This window comes from Propithecus coquereli, unplaced genomic scaffold (assembly GCF_000956105.1).
Source record: "Propithecus coquereli isolate 6110/MARCELLA unplaced genomic scaffold, Pcoq_1.0 Scaffold160, whole genome shotgun sequence".
Taxonomy (NCBI): domain Eukaryota; kingdom Metazoa; phylum Chordata; class Mammalia; order Primates; family Indriidae; genus Propithecus; species Propithecus coquereli.
The window spans coordinates 2,031,746-2,044,942 of record NW_012140525.1 but is presented as its reverse complement, the minus strand read 5'-3'; the positions used below and the strand labels follow the sequence as shown (position 1 = coordinate 2,044,942).

The 13,197-nt window shown below is 33.3% G+C and overlaps 1 protein-coding gene across 1 annotated transcript in view; it reads left to right on the top strand.

Moving 5' to 3' along the window:
• The window catches only part of PPIP5K2 (diphosphoinositol pentakisphosphate kinase 2), a 91,684-nt gene that overhangs the window by 49,377 nt on the left and 29,110 nt on the right, over window positions 1-13,197 (top strand). The window contains exons 9-14 of the mRNA XM_012641054.1: window positions 31-165; window positions 438-620; window positions 8,447-8,588; window positions 9,364-9,587; window positions 12,206-12,333; window positions 12,916-13,030. Coding sequence (XP_012496508.1) covers window positions 31-165; window positions 438-620; window positions 8,447-8,588; window positions 9,364-9,587; window positions 12,206-12,333; window positions 12,916-13,030 — 927 coding nt within the window. The remainder of the gene's footprint in view (window positions 1-30; window positions 166-437; window positions 621-8,446; window positions 8,589-9,363; window positions 9,588-12,205; window positions 12,334-12,915; window positions 13,031-13,197) is intronic.

The window sequence follows — 13,197 nt, the reverse complement described above, 5'->3', positions numbered from 1 at the left end:
GAGATAAAAATATAGCTTAAGTGATTTGAGGATTTATTTTCAGGAGATTATGCAGGATTTCCTGGTTGTGGTTTACTTAGATTACATAGCACCTACCGACATGATCTTAAAATATATGCCTCTGATGAAGGACGAGTCCAGATGACTGCAGCTGCTTTTGCAAAGGTATAAATAAGTATTTTTTTAGAATTACCATAATTTTTATCTAATATTACATTTTAAAACATTTTTAATAAGGCAGTATTTAAAAATTCCATATTTGGAACTTCCAAGTAAAGCTGTCAAATGACAAGGATGAAGTATATTATTAATAAAGTTGATTTATTATAGTTATCTTATACCTTATGAAATTCAGCACATAACGAAGTAGTTATTATGATACTTTCTATTTTGCATATTAATTTTTTAAATCTGTTGGCTTTATTTAATATCTTTAGGGGCTATTAGCTCTAGAAGGAGAACTTACACCCATTCTTGTTCAAATGGTGAAAAGTGCAAATATGAACGGTCTTTTGGATAGCGATAGTGACTCTTTGAGCAGTTGTCAGCAACGTGTGAAGGCAAGGCTCCATGAAATACTTCAGAAAGACAGAGATTTTACTGCTGAAGATTATGAAAAGGTGAGTCTTAGCAAAGTCTTTTATATTGTGAAATATTACACACATACAGTAAAGTGCATAAAACATACATGTACAGCTTATGGTATTATAAAGCAAATACTTATGTAATCATCCTCCAGGTAGAGAAATAGAACACTGGAACAACTCTGGCCCCTGTGTTTACTTCCCAATTGCCACTTGTTCCCTGTCTCCTCAAAATAATACTATAATACCATCCTGACTTTTATGTTGTTCTTTTTTATAGTCCTATCATAGCCAGAATACTTACATGGTTAAGTATACATCTCTAACCATTGTAGTCTCATTTTTGGCTATTTTTTCTTTACTTTTTTTTTTAACTTTAAATGTATTTTAATTGACAAAAATTGTATATTGTACACAACATGATGTTTCGAAATGTGTATGCATCGTGGAATAACTAAACCAAGCTAATTAACATATGCATCACAGACTTACCATTTTTGTGATGAGAATACTTAAAATCTACTCTCTTAGCAGTTTTCTCAAAAATATAATCCATTACTATTGCTATAGTCACCATGTTGTATAATAGATCTCCTGAACTTATTCTATCTAACTGAAATTTTGTATCCCTTAACTAATATCTCCCCATTCCCTTTCCCTCCCAGCCCCTGGTAACCACCATTCTACTCTCCTTCTATGAGTTCAACTTTTTTATATTCTACATATAAGTGCGATCACATGTGTTTGTCTTTCTGTGCCTGGCTTATTTCACTTAACATGATGTCCTCTGAGTTCATCCATGTTGTTACAGATGATAGGATTTCTTTCATTTTTAAGGCTGTATGATATTCTGTTATATACATGTACCACATTTCCTTCACCCATTCATCCATTGACAGACATTGAGGCTGATTCCATATCTTGGCTATTGTGAACAATACTGCAATGAACATGGGAATGCAGATATCTCTTTGACATACTGATTTCATTTCCCTTCTCTATACACACAGTAGTGGGATTCTTGGATTATATGGTAGTCCTATCTTTAGTTTTTTGAGCAGTGTTTGTAATGTTTTCCATTAATGTCTCTATAGTACTAATTTACTTTGGCTACTTTTTTAAGCTTCATATAGTAGAACATGTTTGGTTTTTTTATTTCTGACTTTTTTTATTCAATATTTGTGAAATTCAACCATATTATTGAATAATGTCATAGTTAGTTAGTAATAATTGCCGTGTGGTGGTATTCTATTTCAGGTGTTGGCAGACTTTTTCTGTAAAAGACCAGATAGTTAATATTTTACTAAAAAAAATGAGGCTTTGTAGGCCTGAAACAGTCTGTTGCATAGTCTTTTTTTTTTTTTTTTAACCTTTAAAAATGTAAAAACTATTCTTAGCTCATGGGCTTTGCCACAGGCCACACTTGACCTACAGGCTGTAGTTTGTTGATCTATGTTCTATTTTATGAACATACTACAATTTGTATATGCTTTCTATTATTGTTACAGTTTGAGGCTGTTATAATTGAAGGTGCTATGAACATCTTTGTATTTCTCTTGGTGCAGATGAGCACATGTTTCTTTTGGGTATATTCCAGGAGTGGAATTGTTGTGAACCACGATTTGCTTATCACGTTCCATGTTAGTAGATCATGTCAAACTGTTTTCCAAAGTCATTGAGCCAATTTATTAATACACTCCCACCTGAATTCCATGAGGTTTGTCATTGCTCCTCATAGTCTCCATTCATTGTGGTTTTAATGTGTGACCATTTAGATATCCTCTTTAATGAAGACAAGACTCTTGTCCTTTTTTTCTACTAGTTGTCTGTGTTTTTTTTTATTGAGTCGTAGAAGTTTTTCTGGATATGAGTTCTTTGTTATATATGTATTTTGGTTACTACCACCTACTCTGAATCTTACTGCGTCTTTGATAAGTTCTTATTTTTCATGAATTCCAAGTTCAATTTTTACTGTTTAAGATATCTTTTTCTAACCACAGGTCATAGGATATTCTCTATAAGCTTTGCTGTTTTGCCCTTCACATTTATCTGCAATCCAGATAAAATTGATTTTCATGTGTGCCGTGAGGTAAAGGTGCCAAAATTGATTTTTTTTTCCCTGCAACTCTATGTACATCCAGATGTTCCAGCACCACATACTGAAAAGACTTCTTTCCCCACTATTCCATAATACCACAATACCACCTTTATCACATGTGTGTGATCCGTTTCTAGACCCTATATTGTTTGATGATCCTTGTGCTAATGAAATAATACTTCCCAACACCCACACGAATCCTTCTTCGAGCGTTTTTGGCTTTTCTTACGTTTCCATATAAATTTTAAAATAAGCTGGTCAAAAGTACTGTTAGGATTTTTATTTAGATTGTATTAAATCTGTAGTTTGTGTAAATTTCTATCTTTTTACCTAGTCTTTCAGTCTGAACTTAGTGTAGCTCCTTTTATTTAGATGTACTTCAATATCTCTATGATGTTTTATAATTTTCTCCTTAGAGGTCTTATACATCTGTGTGCAAGGTTTGTTAGATTTAGACTGAGATGACTGGTATTATGCAGATATAAATGGTACCTCTTTAAAAATTTTTTTCTCTCATGTTGCTATATAGAAATATAATTAGTTTTTTAAAAATGGATAGTATATGCATCAACCTTGTTGAACTCAGTTTTAATTTATCTAGATTTTTTTTCGTTGTTCTTTAAAAGTGTATCGACAGATTTTTTTCTATCTAATCTTCATGCTTTTTTATGCTTTTTTGTGCCTTACTTCAATAGCTAGGAGCCTCAAAACAATATTAAATAGAAGTAGCATTTCTTGTCCCTGTTCTCAAAGGAAAAGCATTTAACGCTTGTACATTAAGGATAAATTTTTATGTAGATATTTTTTATAGCTACTCTTTTCCTAAATAAGGAAATTCCATTCTGTTCCTATTTTGCTAAGAGTTTTTCTCAAGAAAAGTTATTGAATTTTATCATGTCTTCTCTAGTCGATTGTATCATGTGGTTTTTTGAATGTGAAACTAACCTTGGTCCTAGAATAAACTCAACTTTTTTGTGTGTGTATTTTCTTTTTTGTACATCACTGGTTTTTGTTGCTAATACTTTTGGTTAGGAGTTTTGCATCTATATTCATGAGTCGGATTGGCCTTTACTTTTTTATTCTTATTATGTCTTTGCTTTCAGTGTCAGGATTATGTTAGTCTCGTAGAATTAGTTAGGGAGTGCTTCCTGTTTTGGGGGAATAGTTTGTATATAAACATTTCATTGAAGTTTTGGTAAAATTTACTGGTAAATCTTATAGATGGTTTGTGGGAGAGTTTCTAATTATGGATTTCAGAATAAGTTAGTACTTCTGAATCATGTTTATGTCAGTATTGTTAAATTACATTCTTCTAGAAGTTTGTTCATAATATCCTCTTTATAATGTTCTTTATAATGTGTGCAGGATCTGTACAGATGTCCCTTTTTGTTTCTTAACATACCTTTTTTCTTTTTATCTTGATCAGTTTCACCATGGTGGTCAATCCATTTTATTAGTCCTTTCAAAGAACCATTGTTTAGATTTGTTGGTTCTCTGAATTATGTGCTTGTTTTCCATTTGATTAATTCTTACTGTTTAATATTTTGTTCCTTCTGTAGTTTTCTTTTTCTAATTCTTGAAAACTAGTAACACTAGACAGATACTCATAAATTCGTTAACGTTTAATCTTTTATAAACTATGCACTCTAGGCTGTAAATTTTCCTTTATGCACTCTTTTGACTATATTTATAAATACAAATGTTTCCAGTACAAAAACACTTTTAAATGCGAGGCTCACTTTCTAGATCACCAGCCTTAGAGTTTTGCTTCCTGTTGGGAAATAGGCTAAGAGACATGAAAGATTTCAGGAATTTTGCAGGGCCTTGCCTTGAAGGAATCTGTGGACATGTTTGTTCACAGAATAGAAGCTGCTTCCAACAAAGGAGGCATTGTCAGAGGACATTTGCAAAGCAACTTTTCTTCTTTGCTGCTGGCCATTGCCTTGAGCTTTTTTGCAAGGCAGAAGCTCGGTTTGAGTCCTTGGCAGAGAAGCTGATTAAAATGCCTGCCCAGGCTGGGCGCGGTGGCTCACGCCTGTAATCCTAGCTCTCTGGGAGGCCGAGGCGGGCCAACTGTTTGAGCTCAGGAGTTCGAAACCAGCCTGAGCAAGAGCGAGACCCCGTCTCTACTAAAAATAGAAAGAAATTAATTGGACAACTAAAAATATATAGAAAAAAAAATAATCAGGCAGGCATGGTGGTGCATGCCTGTAGTCCCAGCTACTTGGGAGGCTGAGGCAGAAGGATTGCTTGAGCCCAGGAGTTTGAGGTTGCTGTGAGCTAGGATGATGCTACGGCACTCTAGCCCGGGCAACACAGTGAGACTCTGTCTCAAAAAAAAAAAAAAAAAAAAAGAATGCCTGCCCAGCAGATAACATGCAGCTGGAACTATCCTAGACTTCAAGGCTATTCCTGCTTCACTCCTGACTACATATCTCTGTGTTTAGAAGAAGTAGATTAGAGTAGTAGGCAGACTCAGTTTTATACATTTTTATACATTTTATACACTTTATCTTTGATTTGTATGCTCAGCTAGATCTGTTTCTAACTTAGGGCTTAACATGCTTATCTTAGAAAAATTTTGTAACCGTCTATTGTAGACAGAGTTAGGTAAGTTTCCCCTGGAAACCCCAAAAAATGAGCTGTACACATAATTCTTTAACAAAAGACAACTATTTGCTGTAACAATAAATACTGATGTGGGATTTCAGTCGGGGATTCACAGCTCATGGGAATGCCGGAGGATCCCTAACTACCCCATCACTTAAACTGCACTTTGTCTCCATCTCAATCATTTCTCCATCTATATTATTTCTTTATTTCCTATTATTTCCAAATCCCTTGTAACGATCCTGCTTTGGGGCCTGTTTTGCTGAGACCTCCCATAATTCTTTATAAACTTGTTATTTCTCAGATACCTTAAAACAGAAGTATAGAACTTTTTTGCCCAGAATTTTTATTTACCTTCAGCAATTAGATTGGTTCAAACTACCTTGTTCATCATAACTAGAAACAGAATTCCACCTTATATGTTTTATATTTGTAGACACCTATTTGCTGTGGTTTAATAACTTGCCAAGCTAAGTGACAAAACTAAAATTTGGAATTAGGTTGTTATCAATGGTTTTTGTTGAATTGGAAAAAAATCATTACAAAGACATAAGAGCATAGTGATTAAGAGCGCCAGCTCTGTACCCAGACTACCTGCGCTTGAATCCTACCCCTTTACATACTGGTGGCTTGATCTTGAGCAAGTAGCTTAACCTCAGTTAAATACTTCATCTGGGAAAAGATAATGATAATAATACAGGCTTAGGGTTATTACACGCAAACATATGTTAAGTGGTTAGGACCATATTTACACATATTAAGTGAGTCAGCAAATTGTTATTAAATTCCATTAAATTAGAATATTTCAGCTAGATTTTCTCTGTGGATTTTCTAATGATAACTAGTGTACTAATAGAGTACTAGTGTACTCAGACATGAAATTCTGAGTCTTTTACTTCCTCCTTGATCTTATTACTATGTAATTGACCCTTGAACAATGTGGGGGTTAGGAGCACCAACCCCCCTCATAGTCAAAAATTGGTGTATAACTTTGACTCTGTAAAAACTTAACATACTAAGTTAAGCCTACTGTTGCCTTACTGATAACATAGTTAATTAAGACATACCAGAGATCTTCAAAAAGTTCATGGAAAATGCACATTATGAAAAAACTATGAAGTTCAATTTTTTTTTGCACCAAAATAAACTCTACTAACTTGTTATAACATGTCTGAATGGGGTCTAGTTTGGGGCACTAAGAAGGATAAGACATCAGTTCAAAAAGAGCCCCTTTCAGGGCAACATGAATTCTACAAAAATTCTACAAAAACAACAGATTTATGGTGAAACCTGAGTGGAAGAATTGTAAAATCATTGCTCCTTTACAAAAAATTTGTAGTGACAATGCCCCTCAAAAATTAGCAGTTCAGGCCGGGCGCGGGTGGCTCACACCTGTAATACTAGCTCTCTGGGAGGCCAGGGCGGGCCGATTGTTTGAGCTCAGGAGTTCGAAACCAGCCTGAGCAAGAGCGAGACCCCGTCTCTACTAAAAAAATAGAAAGAAATTAATTGGACAGCTAAAAATATATAGAAAAAATTAGCCAGGCATGGTGGCGCATGCATGTAGTCCCAGCTACTCGGGAGGCTGAGGCAGGAGGATCGCTTGAGCCCAGGAGTTTGAGGTTGCTGTGAGCTAGGCTGACTCCACGGCACTCACTCTAGCCCAGGCAAAAGAGTGAGACTCTGTCTCAAAAAAAAAAAAAAAAAAAATTAGCAGTTTACAAATGGATAACTTGTTTTAAGAAGGGACAAGACAATGTTGAAGATGAAGCCCACAGCAGCAGACCATCCACATTGATTTTCGAGGAAAAAACTCACCTTCTTCGTGCCCTGATTGAAGAGGATGGGCAATGAACAGAAGAAACATTAGCCAACACCATAGACATCTCGGTACAATTTATACAATTCTGGCTAAAAAATTACAGTTGAGCAAACTTGCCACTCAGTAGGTGCCAAAACCATTGTGCCCAGATCAGCTGCAGATGAGAGCAGAGCTTCCAGTGAAAATTTTAAACAAGTGGATCAAGATCCTGCAGCATTTCTTCAACAAATTGTAACAGGAGATGAAAACATGGCTTTGCAAGTATGATCCTGAAGACAAAGCACAATCAAAGCAAAGGCTGGAGTAGGTGGAAGTGGTCCAGTCAAGTAGACTAATCAAGAGCAAGGTCATGGCAACAGTTTTTTGGGTTGCTCAGAGGCATTTTACTTTTTACTTTCTGGAGGACCAAAGAACAATAACATCTGCTAATATCAGAGTGTTTTGAGAAAGTTAACCAAGGCTTTAGCAGAAAAATGCTCAGGAAAGCATTACCAGAGAGTCCTCCACCATGACAATGCTCCTGCTCATTTCCTTTTGTGAAACAAGGGCAATTTTGCCAGAGTTTCTATGGGAAGTCGTTAGGCATCCACCTTACAGTCTTGATTTGGCTCCTCTGACTTATTTGTGTTTCCTAATCTTAAAAATGGGTATAAAGGGTACCCATTTTTCTTCATTTAATAATGTAAAAAAGGTTGCATTGACATGATTAAATTCCCAGGACCCTCAGTTCTTCAGGGATGGGCTAAATGGCTGGTATCATCACTTATAGAAGTGTCACAACCTTAATGGAATTTATGTTAAGAAATAAGGTTTGATTTTTAATTTTTATCTTTTAATTCCATTTTTCCACGAAGTTTTTGAAATGCCCTCTTATTTTGTGTGTCATATGTATTATGTACTGTATTCTTACAATAAAGTAAATTAGAATAAAATGTTATTAAGAAAACAGAGAAAATATATTTACTATTCCTTAAGTGGAAATGGATTATCATAAAGGTCTCCATCCTTGTCATCTTCACTTTGATTAGGCTGAGGAGGAAGAGAAGAGAGGTTAGTTTTGTTGTCCCAGAGATATCAGGTGGAAAAAGTAGAGGCAAAAGGGGAGGCAGAAAAGGCAGGTACATTCTGTGTAACTTTCATCAAAAAAAATCTGCTTATAAGTGGACTTGTGCAGTTCAAACCTGTGTTCAAGGGTCACCTATATTTTGGGGGTCATCTTAATTAGTGGTATGGAATTATTCTCCAGCAACTAAATAATTTGATATATGTGTATTATTCTCCTAGACAATTAAGCATAACCAGATATAAAATATATGCTTTATTCCTTTTTAGCTTACTCCATCTGGAAGCATTTCTCTTGTCAAATCAATGCATTTAATTAAAAATCCTGTGAAGACCTGTGATAAAGTTTATTCTTTGATTCAGAGTTTGACTTCTCAAATCAGACATCGAATGGAAGATCCCAAATCATCAGGTAAATACTGTGTTTCTTAGAGTATAAAACAAATAAAAGTTACTATTCAATTACTGTAAGCATCTTTAAATAAGACACACTAATCTTCTTGTTTTAAGACATCAAGCCTCTCTTGAGATCTAGGTATAATGTGAGTTAATATATATCCATCAAAAGAATAATAGTTAAGTTATGGCTGCTTTAATGCATGGCAGCATGAAAGGAACAATAAAACATCCTCATTTGATTATCTTATTATCTAGTATTGCCATATAATTAAGTAGTAAATAGGCAGCATGATAAGGAGCAAGCAACAAGAAGGTGATCTGGGCTCTGGTTCTAATGTTAGCTTGGTTAATAACTTGGACAACTTTGGTGTCTTTGGTTTCTCATTGCTAAAAATGAATAATTTGAACTATTTTTAACATCTAAGATTCCTTTCTGCTAAAGATAGTCTGCCCACTCTGTTATGTGAATCTAATAAAAATAATATATTTTTCAAAGTTGAAAATATATTAGCTTAAAAGAGTTTTGTTATAATTGTTTTTTTATTGTTGTTATTAAAATCATACAACATATGGAAGAGGTCTTTTATAAACCTAGTTCCAAGTACTTATATTTGATCCAAGTGTATAAAATATATGGTTGCTAATAATATATGCCTATAATAATATTCCTAGCTCCTTACAATTTTATTATACTTTTGACACTTTAAAAAGTTTCTAATTATCAACATTTTTAATATACTTAGTAAGATTTTTAAGTTGAATATACTAAAAATGTTATGTTGTTTTAGATATTCAGCTTTATCATAGTGAAACATTGGAGCTTATGCTACGTAGATGGTCCAAGTTGGAGAAAGACTTTAAAACAAAGAATGGAAGATATGATATTAGTAAAATCCCTGACATATATGACTGTATAAAATATGATGTCCAGCATAATGGTTCCTTGAAATTAGAAAACACAATGGAATTATATAGGCTTTCAAAGGCATTAGCAGATATTGTTATCCCTCAGGTAAGTAATTCTTAATCATTTTTCTTATAGTATTGTATAAATAAATAATTAAAAATATCTATCAGTGGTTAAAAGATAATTGGTTTTTATGTCTCTAGAAAACTCATAACTTTAAAAAGGAACTTAGGTCATTATGAATTTATATTTTAAGCTTTTTATTGGTTATATTAATCACATTTGATTTTTTAATAGTTGCTTTAGTGACTTGTTTTTCAGTAGACTGTGTCTATTAGAGCAATTTTAGGTTCACAGCAAAATTGAACAGAAAATACAAAGATTTCCTATATATCCCCTGCCCCCACACATGTATACCACCACCCTCTATTATGAATATTCCCCCACCAGAATGGTACATTTTTACAGCTGATGAACCTACATTGACACATCATTATCACCCAGAGTCCATAGTTAATATTACATGGGCTTACTTGTGGTGTTGTCCATTCTTTGGGTTTGAACAAATTTATATGGACGTGTGTCTACCATTATATTAATGGTATCATACAGAATAGTTTCACTGTCCTAAGAATATAGTGACTTTTTTTTAATTTAAGAATTGATACTCATAACGAATAATAATTTGCTAACAAAACAACAGAAAGCAGTATAGGATAAATCACTTAAGTATTTATTGGATACCTGTTGTGCACCTATCAGCTCTATATGAAAATATGTGGGGATTGGGACAAAAACATAGTTGTGGCCCTTTATAAAATTTTTTGCAATTCCTTTTACATTATGTTAAAGTATTGAAAATAATGTTTAGGGATCAAGATATAAGTGGTTATTCTTTTGGGTGATAATGGGTCTTTTCATTATAGGAGAATAAAAATAAAGGTGTAACAAGAATTCAAATAACTGAAATGTATTAAGCAGGGAAACAAATTAATAATAAAGGGGCAAGTGACAAAACATGTTTAGATCAGGAATATGTTAGAAGTAAAAAGTTCCAGATGCCATTTTGGGACCTTTTTTCAACTCAGTTACTAAAATATGACTTGGATATTGGAAAGGGGATGTTGGGTAGATCAGATATTCCAGCTGTGAACTAAATGAAGTTAAGAAGCAGGAAAACATGAAATACATGAAAAGCATAATTATTATGAACAGAAGTTTAAATAGTCTCACTTATAAATGCCCATGTATGAAAATGGTTAAAATGATGCTGGTGTTTCTTTCCTATTATTCATAGACAGTCCAGGAAAAACTACAGATTTTGAAAAACTGGGAATTCAGACAGTATGCAACTTACCTATAGGTATTTGTGTACATGTTAAAGATTAGTTTATTTCTTCAGCATGAAAGAGGACTATATATTCGTTTGATCAGATGTATAATATAGGTAGTTTAAGGTATATTGTATGAATCAGGTGATGTGCAAACATAAATTCTTTTTAAAAGAGAATAAAAATATCTCATACTTCAAGAATATGTCTTTGGCCCCTACTTTAAGAAACATAGAAACAAGATTCATTCATTCTCTGACAATTTCTTTCATTTACCAAATGAAAAAGACAAGTTTTTTTCTGTACAAGAGAAGTTTTATTTTAAAAACTAAAGGTTTTACTTTTATAACAAAAGATGTTTGAAGATTACCGTCAAAGTGAATACACAATTCTGCAGGACTCAGTTTTAAGTATGGGTTTAGGTTGATAATCATCATGCTACTGCTGACTTGATTCTATTTAATTCATTAAGTAAAGTTATTGAGTCAGCATCTATCTTTATGAAATTCAAGATAGAAAATTCAAAGTTTTCCTATTAAAGATTCCAAGAGGAATGATTACTGTTAATTCAGGTAAACAACTAATTATGCATTGGAAGCATAAATAAGACTCTGATTTTGTTCATTAATGTGGACTGCTTTGATAGTAGTCCAGGCTCAACGTCTTAGTTGTACTTATTCTTACAATGCAAATTATTTAAAAGTATACTTTTTAACAATTAGCTGGAAATACAAAATTATTTTAAATATTTATGGGGGCTATATGCATTTTTCAAGGTAGGCTTTCAATATATCTAAATGTATCCACTATTCAGTAGCTAAATAAATGCACAATGTTTTGTCTCATTGTTTACCATTATCATTTCTGTGCCAATACATGGCTTATTACTCTCACCCCTCTATGTATTCTGTTATATATAGTAAACATTTTAGAATTGAATGAAAAGTTGTTTTCTAAGAGTTGGGCCCAAAAGAAAACTCAAGTGTTAAAATGGGATTTTAGATGATAATTTCGAATTTCTCCTCCTTACACAGTGTATGTATTTCAGGTATATTCTTTAGTGGGTGAAGAAATTTCTCACTATGTCCTAGTAGCTAAATATTTACAATGAATTTTTTAAAATATCATAATTAGAAGAAGCACTAATGATTAGCATGGCTATAGAAGATTTGATCCATCATTTGTATCTCTTAAAGTAATTCTTCAAGTTCAGCAGTTCTCAGTATTACAGTGCATTTACAATTGCAAAAAAAATGCAAACTTGGAGTTGTCTAATGTCAAAAAAGGCTTGATAAAATATTTGTCTCACTGGAATTTTTTAATTCAGGAGTGTATTTGTTAGCGATATTTGTCATTATACCCTTTTTCTAATATCATGTATTTTCTGTTCAGGAATATGGTATAACTAAAGCTGAAAAACTGGAGATTGCCAAAGGCTACTGTACTCCTCTAGTTAGAAAAATTCGCTCAGACCTACAGAGGACACAAGATGATGACACTGTAAATAAACTCCATCCTGTGTAAGAAACTATGCTGGTTATTTAAACCTCTAGGCATCTGTTTTTGCATACTTCAAATCTAAATTACTTTTTGATGTTCCTTTGAAGGATTCAGGAGTGTATCATTGGCACACTGTGGAAATATGGTTACCTAGGTATTCCTATTAATTAATTTCCAGCCAGAGTTCTTATTTGGCTTCAATTTAGAGAAAACTGGGGTGAATGGGGAATAGGGAGTGTGTCTCATCATTCACGTGACATCATCAATGTGTACTCCATTCAGCAGCATTAATGTCTGTGAGCTTCCTTAGGACTTTTACCTCTGTCATTGCTACTAGAGGAACTAAAATGACTTATTTACAGTGAACTTGACTAATATTAAGTCTCTTTACTCTTCAGAGGTCCTAGTTAGTTCCAGTTAGTTTCATATTAGAAGAATATCTACTAAGATATAACTCCTCAATTGTGGTTGGAAGAATGATAGATTTACTTATGGTCTTTTACTTCTAGCAAGGTTAAATTCAATTTTACAAAATAATTTCAGTACTTAATAAGTTTTTGATTTTATGGTTATGTTTTAACACTGTCTGTTAATAACTTTAGGTATTCCAGGGGTGTTCTGTCTCCTGAACGTCATGTCCGTACTAGATTATATTTTACCAGTGAAAGTCATGTACATTCTTTACTATCTATTCTTCGTTATGGTGCCTTATGCAATGTAAGTAGAATGTTATTTCAATCTAACAAATATGTTTCCTTGAATTTGTAATCAAATCACTAACTCAGCTATTTTTACTGTAAAATTGTGGTAATTCATCATTAATTTTTACTATTTGTTATCATTTCTTAAGGGTCTGCTATATACTAAGCACTTGGCTAGATTTT